At 39.3% G+C, this 19,938-nt stretch overlaps 3 protein-coding genes across 7 annotated transcripts; all 3 read right to left on the bottom strand.

Annotated features, from left to right (window-relative positions):
- Positions 1-1,714: 1,714 nt before the first annotated feature.
- On the bottom strand, positions 1,715-5,595 carry LOC308407756 (uncharacterized protein). Of its 5 annotated transcripts, none has more exons than XM_080899602.1 (4): positions 5,079-5,595; positions 4,824-4,880; positions 3,433-3,486; positions 1,715-1,840 (listed from the first exon to the last, which is right to left on the bottom strand). In XM_080899602.1, the coding sequence occupies exons 1-4, from the start codon at positions 5,195-5,197 to the stop codon at positions 1,738-1,740; spliced, it is 333 nt and encodes a 110-aa protein (XP_080755728.1). In that variant the 5' UTR covers positions 5,198-5,595; the 3' UTR covers positions 1,715-1,737. The 5 variants fall into 5 exon arrangements, with proteins under 5 accessions (XP_080755728.1, XP_080755732.1, XP_080755729.1 ...); XM_080899606.1 differs by having other exon boundaries at positions 5,051-5,595; XM_080899603.1 differs by lacking the exon at positions 1,715-1,840 and adding an exon at positions 2,695-2,933.
- A 1,701-nt stretch (positions 5,596-7,296) lies between these two features.
- On the bottom strand, positions 7,297-8,805 carry tcf15 (transcription factor 15). Its single transcript, XM_080899394.1, has 2 exons — positions 8,031-8,805; positions 7,297-7,630 (listed from the first exon to the last, which is right to left on the bottom strand). Exons 1-2 carry the CDS (start codon positions 8,508-8,510, stop codon positions 7,568-7,570), a joined length of 543 nt encoding a protein of 180 aa, XP_080755520.1. The 5' UTR covers positions 8,511-8,805; the 3' UTR covers positions 7,297-7,567.
- Positions 8,806-16,403: 7,598 nt separating this feature from the next.
- On the bottom strand, positions 16,404-19,861 carry srxn1 (sulfiredoxin 1 homolog). Its single transcript, XM_080898572.1, has 2 exons — positions 19,583-19,861; positions 16,404-18,850 (listed from the first exon to the last, which is right to left on the bottom strand). Exons 1-2 carry the CDS (start codon positions 19,820-19,822, stop codon positions 18,641-18,643), a joined length of 450 nt encoding a protein of 149 aa, XP_080754698.1. The 5' UTR covers positions 19,823-19,861; the 3' UTR covers positions 16,404-18,640.
- Between the last annotated feature and the right edge of the window lie 77 nt (positions 19,862-19,938).

Here is a 19,938-nt window from a genome sequence, read left to right on the forward strand (position 1 = left end):
GCACAGTTCAGAAATAAAACGAAACAACAACAAAAACTTTGGACAAATGAAAAAAAAGAGAATCTTTATCAGAATGATGGAGATAAAAAAGTACAGTATGAAGAAGAAGAAAAAAAGCTCATGATCTGAAACATGCCACATATAGGCAATGTTATGGCATAGGCATATAAGGCTGCCAGTAGAACCAGGTCACTAGTGTTTTACTGGTGATGCAACTGCTGATAGGAGTAGCAGAATGAATTCACAGGGCTGTACTGCTCAGATCCAGCCAAATGCTACAAAACTGACCAGACAGCTCTGCACAATGCAAATGGGGAAAGACCTAAAGTATACTCCAAAAACAACCCAGGAATCAAGGTAACATATCTCAACCCAACTGAGCATGCTTTTTAGTTATTAAATACAGATTAAATCCACAAAGAACTACAAACAAGCAGCAGCTGAAGGTTACTGCAGTAAAAGCTGAGCAGAGCATCTCAACGAACAGAGCATTTTATCATGTCAGTGGTTCTAGACTTCAGACTTCTGACTGCAGCGTTCAAAACAATGCTCATATGTAAAATGTTGTCTGTCCAGTTAACCTTGAGCCTCTGAAAATGGGGGAACTATATATAAAAATGGGTGTGATACTTAAACAGGTAATGCAAGATTTTTTATATAAAATGTTTTAATGTTGAAAATCTGCACTTCAATCACATATTGGTTGTTCGCTTTAAAATCCACTGTGGTGGTGCACAGAGGCAAAATTACAAAAATTGTCTTTGTCTAACAATTGTGGCCGTAACTGTAAAAGATGTGTGCAGGACCTAATGTCTTGTTGGTCAGTACAGCTGCACCTTGAGAAAAATGTATCACTGACCAGAGGGAAGAATGCAAAACATGTTAGATATGAAACAGATCTTAAGTCTGTCAGTAAGATCTTTCTCCCACAGACAGATTGTCTCACATTAATCACACACACACACACACACACTCTTATGAGTCTGGCTCATCCTGTTGTTTTTAACACAGGGAACTCCCCATTGTCTTCCTTGAAGCATATTATTTGTACGCGTCGCTCTTGTTGACAAAGGAGGTCGATATATGGTTATTAATAGCAGGCTCGCTTTATGGAAAAGGGAAGCGTGAGGTCTTTGGATTCCACCATCTGCATTAAACAATACCTCATTCAGCAGCAGCTGGCAAAGGGACATAGACATTTACTGATGTTAAGGCAGAACATTGGTGGAAATGAGGATTTTCTCTTTTTTTTCTTTCTTTTTTTTTGGCCACTTCCTATTGGACACCATTAAGTGCAGCTGCGAGCGGTTTCAGATCTGTGACAGGGAATAATCCCAGCATGAGAAATAAATAGCTTATACAAAAACATGCTACTCCACATTTCTTAAATATCTCTGCGCTGCAGATGTGCTGATATTCCTGTGCTGGATTAAGAAAAGCGTCATAACCAAGCTCAAGGGAGTCTTAAAGTTCATGCAAACTATGTGTTATAAGGAAATAGTGCAGTCATAAAAGTCAGTGACAAAAACTTGTAAGATTCATCGAAGTTGTGATTCTCTGAAGGTTTAATTGCTGGTGTAAATGTGAGTGAGTGAATGTATGGTGTGTGTGTGTGTGTGTCTGATTCTGCCTCTTAGTCCTGTTGTTAAAGGGTGTTGCACGCCACAGTAAATCCCAGAGGTTGTTAGCACGCCCAGCTGCTTGTGCAGGTCTCCATGTTTCTGTCAGCGAGGTTGTTCACTGCAAACTCTTTCGCCTCTGATTGAGGAAATCCTCTGACTGTTTGCTCTGTTTGCTGAAATGAAACATCCCAATGGTTCCGCCATCTCTCCCACAGGCCCTGTACACAGAGACTTTCCCATGAAGACCATGCATGTTTACTAGGGTTTGACAGATATATAGCTCTTTGATGGGCCATAACAGTACCGGTGATCCTGTGCTAGCAGGGGGTCACGTTATAGACTGATCTAATACCCTGTTTTAATTTATTCCACGATAACATTGTTCCTGAAACAGTAATTAAGAAAGAGAAAGACACTTAAAACCAATCATATTATTCTTAGTTCAATTCATTTTATTGTCCAACAGGAGGGAAAACACTGAAACATAAACACAATAAAACACAGCAGGACAACCGAATACATATTACAAAACAAGGTTTATATGTAAAAACAACAAAAATTATTAAATACATTGTATTTTGAAAACTTGCACCTAAAAAACAGCCATTAATTTATGCAGTTATGAGGTTATTTAGTGATTTTAAATGGTCTGCCTCACTGTTTTAGCCATGTGACAGGCTGGCAAATTGTCCAGGGTGTACTCTGCCTCTTGCCTTATGGTTGTCTCTAGCATGAAAATATGCAACAAATATTTCACAATTCTAGGTCCTAAAATCAAGAAAATAATCATTATATTAATTCTACATGAATTGTGTTTTAAACACAGTTTTTAGAACCAAATGTGACTGCTTCATTGTCTTTTATGACTGTAATTTTGACCACAATTTATGAAATTAGCCCTATGTTGTGCTCAGTAGGACTTGAAACTAGCAAATGAGACCATAAACTCATCAGAAAGGTATTCACTGAGGTCAAAGATGAAGAGAGCTAAAGGTCCATTTTCCTGTAGATGTCTGTACAGTTACATTATTTCCAGTTATTGCCCCCCCCCCCCCCCCCCCCCCCGCTTGACATTAGTAAGAATGAAGTTCCTACAGCCATTCTAGTGTAGCTAAGGTTGTCTGCTCCAAAGTGATTAACAGAGGTAAAATTTGAAACTAAAAACTCTGCAGTTTGTCATGTTTTCAGCTACCTTTTGCAGCCTCTAAATAGGAAAAAAAAATCATTCTGTACAATTCTTTCATTTAGTCAAGTTGCCTTTATTTATATAAAGTTTCATAGGTGCAACATGACAGAAGTTGATCCTCTGTCCTTTCCATGTGAAGAAAATCATCAGGGATCATATGACAAAAAGAACAAATTAAAATCAGTGATAAAATTAAACATATGTCATGATAACCACAAATTTAACAGCAAGTATGGGATAATAAAAACAGGATAAACTAGGAAAACATACCAACAAGAAAAAATCACAAGGAAAAAGCAATAAAACCAAACTTAAAAGGGAAGATAGTGAAATAGTGGGACAGAATTTATTGCGGGAAACTGAGAAAATGTATCTACATGAACACAAACACTTCCTCTAAACATCCAATAATGAACGCTTCCACATGGTGGGGAAGATTTTTTTTTCCCCTCCCATTTGATCTGGATAATGTCTTGTTTTGTTTTGGTCAGTTCATTTGAAACTGACTGAAATAAATCCTGTCTTTGTGAGGCACAACACGCTGCAGAGATGCATCATGCTGCCTGTTCAATTGTTTATTTAAGGAAGAAAAAACCCCTCAAGTCTGTGCTGCTGGATTCTCACCTCAAGCCCTGGGCTTTGGCAGCCTGCTGACTCCTAAAGCTTGATTGTCCGAGCCTGAAACAGAACAGAGCAGTGTTAAGACGGTGTGCATTGTTCCCTAATTTCTTCTCTGGGATTTCCTTTTACCAGCTCTCCCCGCCCACCCTTCACTCTCCATCATCCTCCCTCTCCTTCTGAAGGCCTTGCCAAGTTGTCTGGCACATGAAAACAATTGTTCTTGCATGTTTGAGGAGACACAACTGTCTCCTTGCATTGGCGAGCTTCTCCCCCGCCGAAGCTCAGCTGACGGTCAAACAGACAGACTTCCTCTACCTCCTCTTCCTCCTTTTTGGGAAAGCGTTCATGTTCAGTAAAATCAGAAGAAAGGCATCTCAGCCTGGAACCACTAAGTGACTCACAACTATCAATATCTTTGACATGCAGGTGGAGCCAGGGGCCATCTCTCCAGCCAGCGAGTGTTTGAAACATGCTGAAGCAGACTCTGAGAGCAAAAGCCATTAAAATATTACCATGTGCAGGTTTATGTCTAACAACAGCTCTCTGGCAAGACTACAAAATGATGAAGCTAAGCACCCATGTGGGAATCAGTCCTGGGCTCCCAGATGATGCTGAAAAATGCTTTACATCCTTCCTGTTTCTGGATCATCTATTTTAACTTTTTTCTATTTTATGTTAGTGAGGCAAGGACAGGAACACTTTGAGCTGCCGGAACCGTGATTTGTGTCTCATTTGCAAAGGTGTTTTCATAGACCGAGCTCAGTTGTACTCATTAAATTGTGCTTCCAAAATGTGCCACTTCCTCTTCTTAAGTAACTGTCAATCACCAAGAAGAACAACGAGATCTAAAATGACACCAGTTTTTCTCTACTTTTATTCATGAATAACTCTGTACCATAAATCTGTAGTGTACAATAAAGCGCTGAGCTTCTCAATGAGAATTACAAAGAAACACATTGTACACACACAGTGCAGTTGGAGCTTTGCATTTTATTGCACAATTAAACATTATTGTAGCATCTCATACCCAAGTCATGCAACACTTATTTGGGGAAGTCCAAAACGCTTTTGCTTGAAAGTTTGGAAAAATAAGCAATGAGCAATATGTGAAAAATCCAGTATCCAGTTGGCTATACATACAAAAAAAAAGAGAAGAAAAATATAAAACCTTCCTTTGATGAAGATACATGATACAGCAGAAATAATTTACCTAATTTAGTAGAAAATGCTCTGTTTCTAGTAGTTTTAGGTAAGACAGCAGAGCTCCATCTATTATCGTCATGTCACAGAACATAAAACTGGCAGGAGGAGGTGGAACTGCCGTCTGGCTTCATTTAAGCTCCGCTAAAATTCTCTGCTGGGACTGGGATGTCCGAGGAGGAGGAAAAACTTACCAAAGTGAAGCGGTAAACCTTTGCAGTGATCTCCAGGTGGATCCTCTGGACGCTCGCCTGTCAGACATGTTAAACAGATCCAGACTGATTTTTACTGACTTTACTTGGGTTCTTTGTTCCCGCCCTTTCCTTCTGATCATCTCCGTCATGTTTTTTTTAATCTTTCATCTTAGTAAAAACTAAAAAATTGTTGATTTGATTGAACACTCAGTATTTTGTTCGCTCACTCTGAAAAGCATCACTAGAGATCCGTACATCTGGGTCCCAGTGCCGGATGATGTCAAGACTGGCGATGACCCAAAGCCCCGCCGCACAGAGAGTTCCTCAGAGAGGTCGGCTGCGTGTTGTTTTCCCTTCCTCTGCCTACGTGACATCTTCCTGCCGGGGGGAGCCTCAGGGAGCCATCTGAGGAGGCCCAGTCCCTGGGTGAGGAGGACAAATTCGACTTATCCTGACACAGCAGGTGGGGGAGGGACGGCAAAGGAAACTCAGACCCCCAGCATGCACCTTTAGCTGCCTTAAAATTAACTTTCCATACAGCCTCCTGTTTCACCAGGGAGCTTTCTTCTGTCATTCAGAGGACTGAGTTTGCAGTCTTATTCAAAGAGATGCCAGAAGGGAACTTGGGCTCAGCTGTGTGTCGCTGAGCTGCAATCTGCCTGTTACAGCTTTCATTACAGACTGGAGAAGAAGCCCACAGAGACTGGGCGGCTTTTGCTTTGCAGCATTATGAAATACAGACACATGGCAAATTAAAGGAAAAAGTTGAACCCTTGACCCCTACAGGTAGGGGATCTTTTTTGTGCTGTGGGGAGCATTTCACAGCCACTATTTGAGTCTGGTTGTATTTTGATTGATTGATTTATTTATTTATTTATTTATTTATTTAGTTAGTTAGTTAGTTAGTTAGTTAGTTAGTTAGTTAGTTAGTTAGTTAGTTAGTTAGTTAGTTATCTTTCAGGGGATCATACTGGTTTAGATAAAGTTATTGAAGGCCACGCATTGGAAAAATTAATCCAAAAGTGTTTATAGGTAATAAAAGCACTGCAAACATAAATCAAACTAAATACTTAATAAGCATTTGAACTACTCTTCATCTTGCCAGTTATCTGATGTGCATGTATGTGTCTTAGAGAAAAGCTGCACTACAAATCAAGTTACAGTTCTGAATTATCACCTTTATCCATTTAAAGCTTGTTTATCCTCATGGAAAGGTGTCCTTTGGGAGGATAATGCCCCCTCCACTGGAGTATTATGATATCTACTGGAATGCTTGAAAAGGGATAATGTGATAGATATGTGATTGATATTGGCATAGCTATGGAGATTGTGGACGAACATGTTAGACAGTGGTCTCCAACATCATCACCATCATCATAATCATCATTATCATCATCATCCTCAAAATGTCAAATGAGGGAAAATCTTTTGGAAGACTGGTCTTCCTTCCCTCCAGTAGATTTTCAGGGGCTCAGAGAACAAGTGCCAAGGGACACTGGAGCTTTTCTGACAGCATGTGGTGCCTGAACACTTTACTGGGACATTTTATGATAGCATTTACTTTATCTGCATTTGTCAGTGAAAGCTATCTGAATTTGCTATGTGCTACAGAAACCAGAGTGCACGAAAAGATGGCAAGCACAAGAGAAAGTTCTCTTTTGCAGCTGAAAATAAATAAAACAGTAATCATTTGTCATGCTGATAGCGATGTGAGAACCTGAATATCAAATACAGCGATGTTTCCTACTAATAAGAAATGACATGATAAAAAGATACATATCTTGAAAATCTGCTCTGAGATTAAATTTGCATCATTTGCAGTCACTAAGTGTCACTTAGCTTTCACTTCAATACTACACTGTGACCTCTGACCTCTCACCCCATCTCCCTGTCTTTTGGGCCCACAGCAGTGATTTATCCCTCTGACATACCAACAGCTGTGTTGGGGGCTCTGAACAGAGTGTGGGCTACTATTTGCCGTGACTAATCGATAACAGACTTCAAAAAAACACCAATCATGAGTTTTGGGAAAAACACACCACTCAGTGACACTGGAAACCCCGAACCTTTTGCCGTGGGTCTGCAAGGCTTCATAAACAACACACTGGCACCATCACTGTAAACAGTGGAAATGTTTGTATGTCTGACATCTTTCAGCAAAGACATAAAAAAACATTTATACCTCCAAATTTGCTATTAGAGTCAATGTTTTCAAATGTTTATTAGAAAAGAGCAGCAATTTTGCAAACTGCAGCTGCTTATTGTATATTGGAAGTACTCTTTTTTTTTTTTAAAGTGGGTGGTGAAATAGAAGACCTCAACAGATTGTTGGTCTCAGATATATACACTCCATTAATCTCCTCTTTAGTGCAGGAAATCTGAACTACATTATGATATGATTCAAATCATTTTGTTTGAGTCAAATGTGTTGTTGTTGTTTTTTTTCTTTTAAAGACGGGAATTGTTTTTGTTTTATAAAATATATTTTATTTAAAATGTTGCCAACAAAAAAGACACCAAACAAAAAATAATCCACAACTTTTTTTTTTTTTTAAAAATGCACTGCATCTTTGAAAGGCTTATGCGTAAATTTCCAGTCAAGTATAAATATTCCTTTCTTTGGTTCCATTATTTGATCCAGCATGTGTACATGTAGATGAGCACGCTCTCCAAAACCAGCTTCGACTCTTCCCTGAGAAAGTCTTTGAGGGTTTTCAGGCTGTCAGTCATTCACTGGTCTTCAGTCAGCGCGTCATTCGCAGCGGACCAAGCCCTCGCATTTTCAAACAGTCTTTTCCATCTTTGATCTGGAAAGAAAGACATTCTTGGGTCATATATAAGCACTCCAAAAAAACAAAAACAAAAAAACAAAAAATCTGCGCCATAAAGGCTTACAAAAGCGATGTCACGTGAATAAATGTAGTTCCTATCAACAACTAAGTGTTTTGCGTAGCTCTGGTTTTCTTGCAGAATTAAAAAGACACTATGTGTGAGGAATTTAAAGTGATGGTTAAGAAATACACTGTGTTATACTGCGAACAAACATCAGCATAAAAAATACATAGGTTAAAAAATGAGCTGCACTGCTAAGTAATAGGCATGGTGCATTTCATTGCGCACGATTATTGACATAAAATTGTTGGCATTTTTAACCCAGCAGTTAAATCTAAGCCTTTTAAATCGAGCTCTGACATATAAAACATTTACCCCTTTTCTCTGGTTGCTCAAACAGAAGGTGCAGATGGTCCGCGGCTGCTTTTCCCCAAACTCTCCTTGCGCATGGACCCCGCCGAGGCACGGCTGCCCATCTGCGCCACCGTCTCCAATCAGAAGCACGTTGGCCAGATGAGAAATGTAGCTGGATGCCAGTCGAAGAGTTTCAATCTTGGAGAGCTTTCTGTCCACGGGCTCTGTGGGTATGAGAGTCCGGAGAGCCGTGAAAGCAGTGTTGACACTCTGCGTCCTGCCTCTCTCCCTGGCGTTAGCCGCGCTCCTCTGTTTCACGACCACCGCGGAGTCTCCTTCCAGTTTGCTGGAAATCCGTCTTCGTTTGTCGGTGGAGCTACAGTAACTTTGCTCCGAACTGCCATCGCTCTCGCTGCGGTTCTCATCGTCCTCGGAGGTGACAGTGAAGTCCGAGTAGATCATGTGCGTCGCCACAGGCCGCAGCATGGCAAAAGTCATCATTGAAAAAGTTACCAGTCCTTACTCCAGATCCGCTGTGCAACCAGTCGGAAAACAACCTCAGGGACCGTCCCTACCTACATCTCAAAAGTCTGTTACGTACAACCAAAAACGTACGGCTCTAATAAAGCTCACCAATTTCTCATAAGTCCGTTTTGCAGGGCCTATTCAGGGATGGACACAGACTACCTGGTCAGCTGGGCTCTTATAGCTGGATGGGAGGAGCTGACAGCAACATTTACAGTTACACTAGCCTCTCCAGTGAAACGGACTCAATAAACTGTGGTCATTTCCACTTAAAGGGGAAACGTTAGGAGAGACTCAAGAGAGAGTTGTTAGAAGAAAAAGGGATCTCTGGAGACTCACAAACACAGTGTGGTCACCAAAAAGGTGGAGCATATGGGAATATGACATCTAATGTAATAGCAGTAGTAGCTAGTAGGAATAGTAGAATTTATTAAGTGGCATGGCAATGTTGTATTTATTTACTTTAAACCACTTTAAATTATTCATTAAGTCTAAAAATATTAAAGTTTTTAATTTCCTGATTTGCCTTGTATGTAAAACCAAACTAATAACTGTTAGTAAAGGGGAAGTGGGGTAAAAAAAAAAAAAACACTTTACTTCTTTTGCTCTATTTATTTTTGTTTTATTTTATTTGTACTTATTTTAACTGTAAAGTAGCATCACACAGAAGCATTCAAAGTACAAGGTGTAGTACTGAACTAAATCTACTACATTCCAGTGCATGAGATGCAACCATTCTTAATTAATATATAATAAATGCTTCATTAGAAGTTGCATGATTAGAAATGTTCAAAATTCAAAGCACTGATCAATGTGTAAAGCTTTAAAGGCATTTAGGTACTGAAGTTTGCTCTCTAGTTATTTTACAGTAAATTTGTTTCTGCCGCCCACCAAGGTCTGTTTCTGTGTGCTGGTGAAGCACATCGGTAAACACTAAGACGAAATTAACTTAAAGCATACACATGCAGTTTATAAAGTGATTTCTCCACTGTCATATTTGGTAGTAGTAGTACTAGTAGTAACAATGATAACAAGAATAAAGTATTTTTATTTTTATTTCTTCTTTGGGAGAATACATTAACTATATCTACTGCACAGCAACAGACTTAGACTAGCTTGAGTAAATACTGTTGTGTCCCCATATTGAAAGCTGTTTTTAGCTCTTACTGAGGATCACAGGTCACAGTGGGAGAAAGTTAAGTAAGAGTAAACAAACAATGAACAGATGATCCTGGAATCACAAGAATTTAATCAGTTGCTGCCCATAGTTTATAAAAACAAAGTGGTGCAAAACGGATGATTCAGTGTCTCTGAAGCCACATGAGCAGAGGCAAGTCGGCAGCACATTCAGCCACTTCAGTGTGTCTCAGCTGCATCAACAGTCAGACACCCAAACTGTCTGCTGAGGGAGGGCTTACAAAACAAAATGAATCAAACACAGGACCCCGCAGAGCTAAAGGCTGTGTGAATGTTCAGCTTCAGAATTAAGATACTCTCTCCAGAGATTCAACTTCATCTGAATTAATTAAAAATATTATGAGCTAGAAGAAGACACGCCAAACGATTTTAATTTGTTTTGAAATCTGATGATCCAGTAATAACACATTAAAGGTCAACGAAGCCGCTCAACTATTAACCAACAAATTAGATTGCTGTACGGTTAATTACATCTATCAGGAAGTCTTGCCGGGAATTTATTATCTTTGTGCAGTATGTGAATTTGCAGCTGCTCCGGTTCGCGTGCCCTACAGTAGTTTGTGAGAATTCTGACTTGGCACCAAGATTAAGCTTTCTGAGAACAACTCTCGCATTTCATGGAACTGTGATAGACTTTTGTGCCTTTGCAAAAAGGAGAAGCTCAAATTATCTAGAGTGATGAAGTAAAAGCATGTTGTGTTTGCCACCCACTGAGGTCTGTATCATTGCGCTTTAGATATCTCTGAGAACAGCAGATCACACAGATGAAGGTTTTCTGTGTGAGCTGTTGCACATTTTGCTGTTCTGTTGATGGCTGTCAGGGGTGCAGAATTCTGTATATAAATTTGTGGTCTTTAAAGAGGATGAGAATCGGGACTAAGATCCTGTGATTTTTGTCTGGTGAGGCTGACATTTCTGGCTTTAGGTACAACTGATATGCCAGGTAACCAACGCCTTTGTTTTAGGCCAGATTGTTGTTTCCTGTAGCGTAGCTTTCTAGTCCTTCCAGGTGTTTCTCATGTCTTCCTCTTGCCAGTTCCTTTTTTTTATCTTAATGACTTACGCTTTCCTGTATGATTCTATCCTTGAATTAAAATTATTTGAACTTTTTTTCTTTTGCTGGTGTCCTGCATTCAAGTTCTCTTTTTCTATGAGGTATCTAGTCTAATGAGTCTGGTGCTAAGTTAAAACAGCGTCTGATTGGACTTTCATGACATTTAGTACACACTCTTGGGATAAACAGAAATAAACCATTGATTTTCCTTTACCAAGGACCAGGCTGCATCTGTTATTAATGCCACACACCGACATTTTAAGAAGGTTGGTGCAGGAACTGCTACTTACAGTCACACCATGCATTTTTTTTCCTGTACAAAAGCACTTCTACTGCAACAAAACTTAGAAAATATACTTTGTGAAATAGATGTAAATTTACTAAAGCATAAAATGGTTAGTCATTTAAAAGTGGCTTTAATAATACTTATAATAATAATGATAATGAAGTACTTTACTATCTTGTTCTGCTTCTTGTAAAACAATATATTTGAAAATTAATCAATAATTACAATAATTACATTTCAGCATTTAAAAAAAATGTTTTAGGTAGGTGTGCCTACTGGTGAGTTAACCATTACAGAACCATGAAAAATGAACTGGTTAATTATCAGTACTGTAACTGTAGGGCGGCTGTGGCATAGACCTTACATTGGGTGGTGGTCTAATAAATTTGTTAAGCACTGTACATCAAAAATGGACATTTCTGAGTATTTGAATACGCTGACATGAACATTTAGATCAAAACAGATATTTGCTCAAGTGCAACTTCAAAGAGCTAGTGTCTAATTAACTCCACAATTAGAGCGGATAAAAAAAAGTTGAAAGAAATTCACTCTATTTCTTTCTGAGGTGGCAAAGGCACAGTATTGTCCAGTCTTCTATCTTTAAATTCTGATTTATGTCACTGACGGCTGTGCAGAGCATGACAACACCACTTTGGTGCTCTGCCCCATTCCTTTGATGTCCTGTGCTGCTGACACAAAACAGATGATTAATGCCCTTTTTAATGAATACATCCCTTCAAAGGGCATGTCTGGTGATACTGTGTTTGTTCTGCTGTCAAGAAATCCACTCATATGCTAGAAAATCAACAATGGATAGTTCCTACTAACCAGTGTTGCATGTGTATTAGCAATTATAGTTTATTCCTCTGTGACATCAAGCTCCATTGTTGTTCAAAAGCTATTAAAAAGACATCAGTGGGCTCAACACTATTGCACAATGTGACACGTTTCTTTTTTTACAATCAGCATGGGCTCTGAAGTTTATTTTGAGCTGACCTCGGACACACTTTCCTGCTGTGCTAAATACACATTTTAACACTAAATCTGGAGCTCAAAGAGATTCCAGTAAATGCAGTATTTTGTCCGGTTTAGTGATGTTGGGTACACTGAAAGAAACTAGCCATTTTACAGATGATGTATTGCATTTGTGATCAAATTACATCATCAGTAGCTCAAGGCTTGCAGCCACAGACAGGCTGGAAAAAATTAAAATATCAGTAGAAGGGACTTATTTATTGTGGGTCTTTTAGGATTTGGGGACTTTTTCTTTCAGCAGCACTAAGGCTAGGTAAAGATTCATTGGAAAAAGATGCTCACGGTCATTTGACCTTAGATTTTGGGTGCATCACCCACCTCAAGAGGTTTCTAAATGTCTGTTTCGTTTCTCTTGTGTCACTTACCATCGTGCTTCTTCCTCCCATTCAAAGATCTTTTGAAATTGTAGTTCACACATAAGAGCTCATAGTACTGTATTACCCCTATAGAGCACTTTGCTCTCAGACTGCTGGTTCTTAGGGTATATAAAAGCACAATGGGAGGTAGAGCCTTCAGTTTTCAGACCTGTCTTGTTTGGAACCAACTCTCAAATTTAAGAGACAGACACCATCTCTAATTTTTATGGTTAGGCTTAAAGCTTCCTTTCCTAAAGCATATAGTTAGGGCTGGATCAGGTGACCCTGAATCCTCCCTTCGTTATACTGCAATACCCCGAGGCTGCCAGCGGCTTCCCATGATGCGTTGAGTTTTGTGTGTCTTTGTCCTGTTTTCCTCCCCTAACCTCAGAAGGGACTTACTCAACCTGGTTCTGCCGGAGATTTCTTCTAAGGGAATTTTTCCTTCCCGCTGTCACCAAAGTGCTTGTTTATAGGGTCTCATCTAATTGTTAGGGTTTTCCCTGTTTTCTATATATTACTGTAGGGTCTTTACCTTTCAATATAAGGTGCCTTGAGGCAACTGTTGCTGTTATTTGGCGCTGTATAAATAAAATTGTTACAGATTTTAGGTTTATGAATAAGTTTTGAGAAGATGAGTCTTGCTATTCATACTTTCATTAACGCACACTTTCCTTTTCACAATCGTTAGTTTATGAGGGGCAGCCAATCAAAAGTAAGTTTCCATAAGTGAATGAATGGAGGGGCTGTACCAAAGTGTAGGTTTTCTAAGGAAGTCCAATAATGCAAATATGGTTTTGAAAATGAAAAGACTCTGTTCCCTTTAACAATAGTTCTGTTTTGCATTAAAGTTATTACATGCAAGCTGAGCAAAAATGTTGTATAGAGTTTTTGTTTGTCCCCTGGCTGTATCATATTTAGCCGATGCCACAACAGGCGTCTTGGGCTTTTTCCTACACCTCCAACTAAAGTCTACAGAGCAATTCTTGAGAAGTAAGCAGATGTTAAATACCCGATAATTGATCACTGACAATGCTTTCCAATTACTTTGATCATCATTTATAGTGGAAACTCTCCAAAAGAGCCACATCACAGTTCTGCAGGCTGAGTGAAATACAGCCTATTGTCATTAAGCCACATGAACACTTTCACAAAGCTACATAGAGTAGAAGGTTTGTGCACAATGTGTCTCTGTTTTTAGGTCAGAGGGTGGATACGGCGTTGCAAATCTGGCACAAATTACACGCCTGCAGCCACCAGCAGTCTGAGGGAATTCCGGATAGGAAGCTGTGAGAAGTCCTCATCGACTTAAACGGAGTTAAACCTAAACTCTTTCAAGAGGGTTTGGCTGTAATGCCTCCCCAAGTGGAACAAATGGGTGAGCTGGCTAACCAGAGATCATTTTTCAGCTTCATTTTAAAATGTGGACAAACTAAACAAGGAAGCCAGAATCAACTTAATAGTATGTAAGCAGTTTGACTGCACCACTGAGTCACTTTCTAGATAAAGATTGATGACTTTATAATGCATTTCAAGATGAATCTGCCACAAAAATGAAATCCACAAACATGGAGAAAAATTGATTTCTACACAGATTTTTACTGGAATATCTGACACAACAATAAGCTGGTTAGTATTGTAGAAAATTGCATCATTTTAATTCATACAGTTCTATACCATTACAGGCATATAATTTCAACAATGATAAAAATGTTTTTCAATAGGATTTGGATGCTGAAGATGATACTCCAGTTCTTTTCCAGCAGATATGACGAAAACAAAGTGAAGATGAAAGACATGTTCTGATGTTTTTTGGTTGTTGTTGTTTTTTTTTTATTGAATTCAAGATATTTGATGTCTATGTGTTGCAGACACAAAGCCTGCTGTAATCAGAAAAGGTTCAAAAGCCATTCATTACTGAAGTCTAACGTTTTTATTTTTTATTTTTAAAGCAGAAGCCACTCTAACAGCTACATAAACAAGATACTCATCTAATGACCTTTTCCTTAATTAGTGCTTTTAATGTGAATAGAGCTTTTAAAGTCCAACATGCTTATTAACTCTTCCTAACCTCCTCATTATAAAAGTTATTGCTTAGAGCCCCACAATCTGCATGGGTTCCCTCAAAATAGCACAAAAAAGGAAAGACAGTTAAGATACTGTCAGAACTATTTTATAAGTGTGCACATCAAAAACATAAATTTTAATATCAGTCAGTTTGTTTTATAGTCTTCCATTATTATTCATGCTGATGTTTGATACAAAAATAGCCAGTTTTTGTTTCATTTGTCCACTTCTGTGTATTTGTTTCGGTGTTTCTTTTTTAAAATATTTGTAACTACATCAAACCCTGTTCAGTGCAAAAAAGCATCACCAAATAAAAGGCTTGTAAACATGAAGTAAATACCAGTAAAAGCAATACATCAGCAAACAGCCAAAAAGTAAATGAGAAATGGAAATCCAGTCTATGGAAGTGGCGTGGCCTCAATTTATCCGTGTGCTATCCTGGTGCCTCGTCACGCTGCTGTGGTCACATAATGTTTTATTGATCAATGTGTTGCACTGTTTTTATCAATAAAACAATTTCCTCAGGTACAGGAGCAGGCTCTTTAAATACTCATAAACTGTAGGCGTTTCTCTCTCTTTCTGAATAATGACAGCCTTCAACATGTGATTAAGCCCGGAAACAGGAAATTGGCTGAAACACAAGTCGGGCAAACAATTGGCAAGAACGTCACCAACCACCTCTCCCAAAAACAAAATTCATTTGTGAGTTGTGTGTGTGTGTTAGAATCCATCCATTTGCCTCAAACAGTTCCTCTTCTTAACCCTCAAATCCCCTTGATCTGTTTAAATCCTCAAAGATAAAGTGTGCAGAACCACCCATGGAAACCGCTCCCCTGAAGCAACAGGTGCAATGTATTTTTTCATACCAGTATTGCGTGTCAAAACCCCTTTGAGGATACGGTTACTTCCAGACAGTGAGGGAGCCACAGGAAATCTTCTCACACGCGACGATTCAAAGGTGAAATTTAGAGTCCTTTAGGGGCCTCTCGGTAAAAGCTGCACCGGGTCTCCCTTCACTTCCTCGATGGCCACAAAGGGAGATCAGCAGGTTGCTCTCAGCTGATGTTGGAAAGGCCACGACTCAATGTATAGCGTACTTATATTATTCTGTAAGACGACAGTTCCTTCCTCTAAGACTGAGGCATAGGAACTGCTGTCTGGCTTGATTTAGTAAGCAAGGCCTGCCTGAAGGTCAACCACAACAATAAACACAGCACCCATGCTATCTTGCATAGATAGAGCACTTTAGGTTGAAGTTGTAAAATGTTGCTTTTTTTGTTTCTTTCTTTGGGTTTTGTTTGTTTGTGTGGTTAAAAGAGGTGTGCATTTATTTATGTGAGGCAGGGCAAGACAGAAACATTTGTAGTCTGAACCATAGCCTGAAGAGCGAGCAACTAATCAGGGTTATTTTTCGTATGCATCTGAGATCGCCTTGGTTAAAGTATTTGATACGAGCTGACCAGTACGTTGAAGGATCCTCCGCTTTCTTTGTCAAAACACAATCTGGATGGTTACACTGGGGATCACTTTGAAACAACACTGGGGATCACTTTGGTCTCTTGTGTTCTGGGGGCCTCTGGATGTCTGGAGTTTTGATCTCCTCCATACCTGCTTCATACCCTGGAGGACGGGGCTATGCCCCCCCCCCACACTCCCTAGCAGATCGTTACATGGAGAAACCTTTGGAATACAAGCACGCTGATCCACACAGGTATGCACACGGGTGTTCACTGCTCGTAGACTTAAATTACACCTTTCTTGGCTACTACTTCGAAGCACATCTGTCCTGCGTACTGCACAACAACATTGAATATTTAGTATTTACTGCTGTTTACACTTAGCTAGATTAATGCGATGGTGTTGTGTTTAGTATGTTGCTTTGTTTTTTTTTGTTTTTTTGCTTGTTTTCTATTCTTCTCTCAACAGGTGATCCAGGAGATTCTTATTTTTTTTCTCCCCCCCTTTCTCACTGTCCTTCTCCCCTTCTGTTTTTCCTTTCCTTCCTCTTTCTTTCTCCCTTTCCTATCCCTCACTCATGTCTGTCCCATCTGTAACATCTGAAAATAAAATATAATAAATAATAAAAACAAAGATCGACCAAATGGACCAATACGGCAATGCCACGAAGATCCATTTGGCAAAGTAAATCCATTGGGTATCCTTGTTGGTCTTCAGACAACAATTCTGATGGCTAAAGAACCAAATGGGACAGGCGAAAAAAAAAAAAAAAAAAAAAGAAACAACAGAAAGAGACAGACTGACGGCAAGCACAATGAGCAGATTCAGCAAGACTTAACATCTTGCATTTTGTCAGCTTGATGTTCTCATAACACCTCACTCCTTCGGCAAGCCATCTGGTCTATAGGCTCCTTTCTATTAACTCGTTGTCTTATGCTGTCTGGAACATCAAAATCAAAGTTGACTGTGCATGAACAACGTGGGTGAATATGACTGAAAAACTGCAGGGTTGTGTGACACCAGAGCTACAGGGATTTATAAAAAAGGGAAAAACAGCAGTTTGCAGTAATTGTCTCTTAGTTATTGAAAAGAAAATATGCAGCTGCAACATAAAGTCATCTATTTGATTCTAAAATTATAACTAGATCCACGGGGACCTTCTGATACAATTCAGACAAAAATAACTTCAACCAGCGACAGGGAAGGTGTATTTAAATCTTCCTCAGTACTCAGAAGCACCTCAAGAGGTGAATTTGAAGAAAAGCCACTGGTGGATACAACAGGCTTTTTTTTGTAAGCAAGTGTCACAACAGTAAAAGCACATAAGTAAAATTAATGATAGCTGAATTCAGTTTCACTGCTTCCGTTTCTGCTGCCGCGCTGTGCAGGCTGGCTCGCTGTCACAGGAGAGCTTCGACAGAAATGAGAAGTTGTTCATTTTATCAGCAACAGCTGTGCTTTTTCCAACTTTGACAAGTAGAAACGTCTGCTGTGAAAACACCTGATCATCTCCAACCATCTTCCACTGGGGGGGGGGGGGTTACTCGATTATGTTTACAGAATAAACACACTGCTAAAACAACTGCTTCATCATTTAAAAGGCTGACGGGGTTGAGCTGATCACTACTTGCATCTGAGCATCCACAGACAACTAGCATCAAAATAATGAGTAACTGGCATCATATATGCAAAGATTTAGATGAAGCAGAGTTGTGACACCATAGAGGATGATGGAAAAGAGAAAATAGAGGCTCTACATGCTTTAAAAAAAATTGATGCAAGTCGTATTCTCTTTACAGTTTTTTGTAGCGTTGAATCGTATACATATGTAGCATGTCTTTGTTTATGTCACTTTTTAAGAAGTTTGTTATTATAAAAATCTTCTTCACATCATCTTTATGATATTAGCAAACAGCTGAGAATGCAGACTGGAAAAAAGCAAATGGATAAAAGGTTCATTTAATTTAAGACTGGTGTTTATTTCTTTTTAAAAAATGAATCATTAATAAATGTAGGTAAATTAGTTGTAATATTTATTCCATGATCACCAATAAAACCAGCAAAATTGAGAGCTTGTAGTAAATTCTTTTATATAGGGCTATACTTTTAAAATTGGGTTTATGGAATAGTTGGTGCCTCGTTTTCTCCGACAGCTCATCTCGCCTTTCTCCTTACATGAAGTAAGATGACCGACACTCTCACTTTTGTCTATTGTTATTGGGCTCGATGCTAAGGTTTCATTTTATAGCCAAGATGAAGATGTGCTAAATTCATTTTCTCTTTCATACTTTCACACTATAAGTCGATTTAAGTTAAAAAAAACAAACAAAAAAAAAAAAAACTTATCTTAGCCCAATCTCAGCTGTCATATTTTTTAAATAAAGAACTTTAAGAAAACTGTTAAATGTGTATGTGCAGATGGTATTTGGCAACATTAAAGCTATCACATGATTAACATGCATACATTTAAGCTGTTTCAAATCACAAAATGTAACATATTTAACTAAAGAGCTACATTTCCCCCTGCTGGCAAAGCCTGTGCTCCGCAGTCACCAACAGGAGAGTTACAGCCATATTATGTATGATCCACCTGAGGCAAGTACATTTGAAGCGGGGGGTGGAGTGGGGTGGAAAGCTCCAAGCTGCTCCAGCATCACCGCAGATCAGGCGTTGAAGCCCCCAAGTAAGTGCTTAGGTCTGAGATGTTAGATTTGATGATCTTTGCTGGAATGGTCTGCATGTTCAACCTCTGATAGGCAGCAAACCTGTGACAGCCTCCAAAGGAGTAGTAGTAATTTCCTCCCTCGCTGCCTTTGATCCAGAGCACATCAATAGGAGGAACAACGCTGATGTCTGCCGTCTCCTGGAAGGAAAGATAAAGTGTCAGTTAAAGCCTACAACAAGGTGTGGAGTGAAATTTAAGCGACAAGAAAAAGTAAAAAGTGTCATACATATATTCTATTTATCTGATAAACCAAAGGACTAAAATAATTCTAAAATCTTCCCAATAAAGTGAGGAAGGAACTATTTCTAACTAAATATATATTAATTTTTGAAGAAAATCCCACCATTTAACACCAATCCTGTGTAATCTCTATCTATCTATCTATCATACTGAAACAATGTCCTATATTGTGATTGGCTCAAAAATACAAAAGTCAACACTTGATAAAATACCAGCTTCTTTTGATTTTCTTTTTAATGACGTAACAGCCACTTTTCTGTAGTTGTTTTGCATACAGTGAAAGTGGAGAAAGCAGAGAAGCCATGCAGGTTAATGCAGGAAAAAAACTGCCATGTCTTCAGCTGGACCGGGGGCGCCAACGGTCTTCATCACAAGTACGTCATTTATTGGGAGGAGTTGGGGCAGTGTTTGGGAAGTTAAAAAGGTACTTGGAAAACAAAGACGTTTTCCAATGTTTGCAGATGTTTGGGGGGGGTTTTTTCTTGTAACGCAACAGTGCCTGGTTTAGCGTATTTGGCACTGTTATAGTAAAACCTGTCACTACAGAGGTGTGTGGCTAAACTGAGGCCAATATTTACCCTGAAACTTCATCATCCACAAACAAATGATAACATAAAACAACCGTGTCACCCTTATTGTGTCCATCAGGCTCTGGACTTTCTGCTCGTCCAGCACTGGAGGAAATGGTCTGATGATGACCTGCATCGGGATGTTATGGACCTCCTCCACGGTGTCCGAGTGAATCGACCTGTTGTCGGTGCTTTGGTCACCGCCCGCCGGTCCACGGTCACTGGGCGCTATCGACATATTTCTGCCGGTTAAAAACACCAGCTTCAGCGGAGATTTTGCACCACAGTACAGCCGAAACATTTAGCATACCCCCCGACTACAGTACACTCGACTGTTTCTTTACTTCCTGTTGTTAAAAATGAAAGGTTTTGATTGGTTATTCTCTCTGTCAATCACACAATTGCCATGCCCTCTCG

The sequence above is a fragment of the Rhamphochromis sp. 'chilingali' genome (assembly GCF_963969265.1).
Source record: "Rhamphochromis sp. 'chilingali' genome assembly, chromosome: 12".
In the NCBI taxonomy this organism is placed as follows: domain Eukaryota; kingdom Metazoa; phylum Chordata; class Actinopteri; order Cichliformes; family Cichlidae; genus Rhamphochromis; species Rhamphochromis sp. 'chilingali'.

What these genes read in the sequence shown, in the direction of transcription:
- LOC308407756 (XM_080899602.1), bottom strand. Translation starts at nt 5,197, where the DNA reads ATGTCACGTAGGCAGAGGAAGGGAAAACAACACGCAGCCGACCTCTCT. An exon ending in TCCGGCACTGGGACCCAGAT is followed by an intron (nt 4,881 to 5,078) that starts GTACGGATCTCT and finishes CATGTCTGACAG; the next exon opens with GCGAGCGTCCAGAGGATCCA. An exon ending in GCCAAAGCCCAGGGCTTGAG is followed by an intron (nt 1,841 to 3,432) that starts GTGAGAATCCAG and finishes CTCTGTGTACAG; the next exon opens with GGCCTGTGGGAGAGATGGCG.
- tcf15 (XM_080899394.1), bottom strand. Translation starts at nt 8,510, where the DNA reads ATGATGACTTTTGCCATGCTGCGGCCTGTGGCGACGCACATGATCTAC. An exon ending in TGAGCAACCAGAGAAAAGGG is followed by an intron (nt 7,631 to 8,030) that starts GTAAATGTTTTA and finishes CTTTCTTTCCAG; the next exon opens with ATCAAAGATGGAAAAGACTG.
- srxn1 (XM_080898572.1), bottom strand. Translation starts at nt 19,822, where the DNA reads ATGTTTCGGCTGTACTGTGGTGCAAAATCTCCGCTGAAGCTGGTGTTT. An exon ending in GCCTGATGGACACAATAAGG is followed by an intron (nt 18,851 to 19,582) that starts GTGACACGGTTG and finishes CTTTCCTTCCAG; the next exon opens with GAGACGGCAGACATCAGCGT.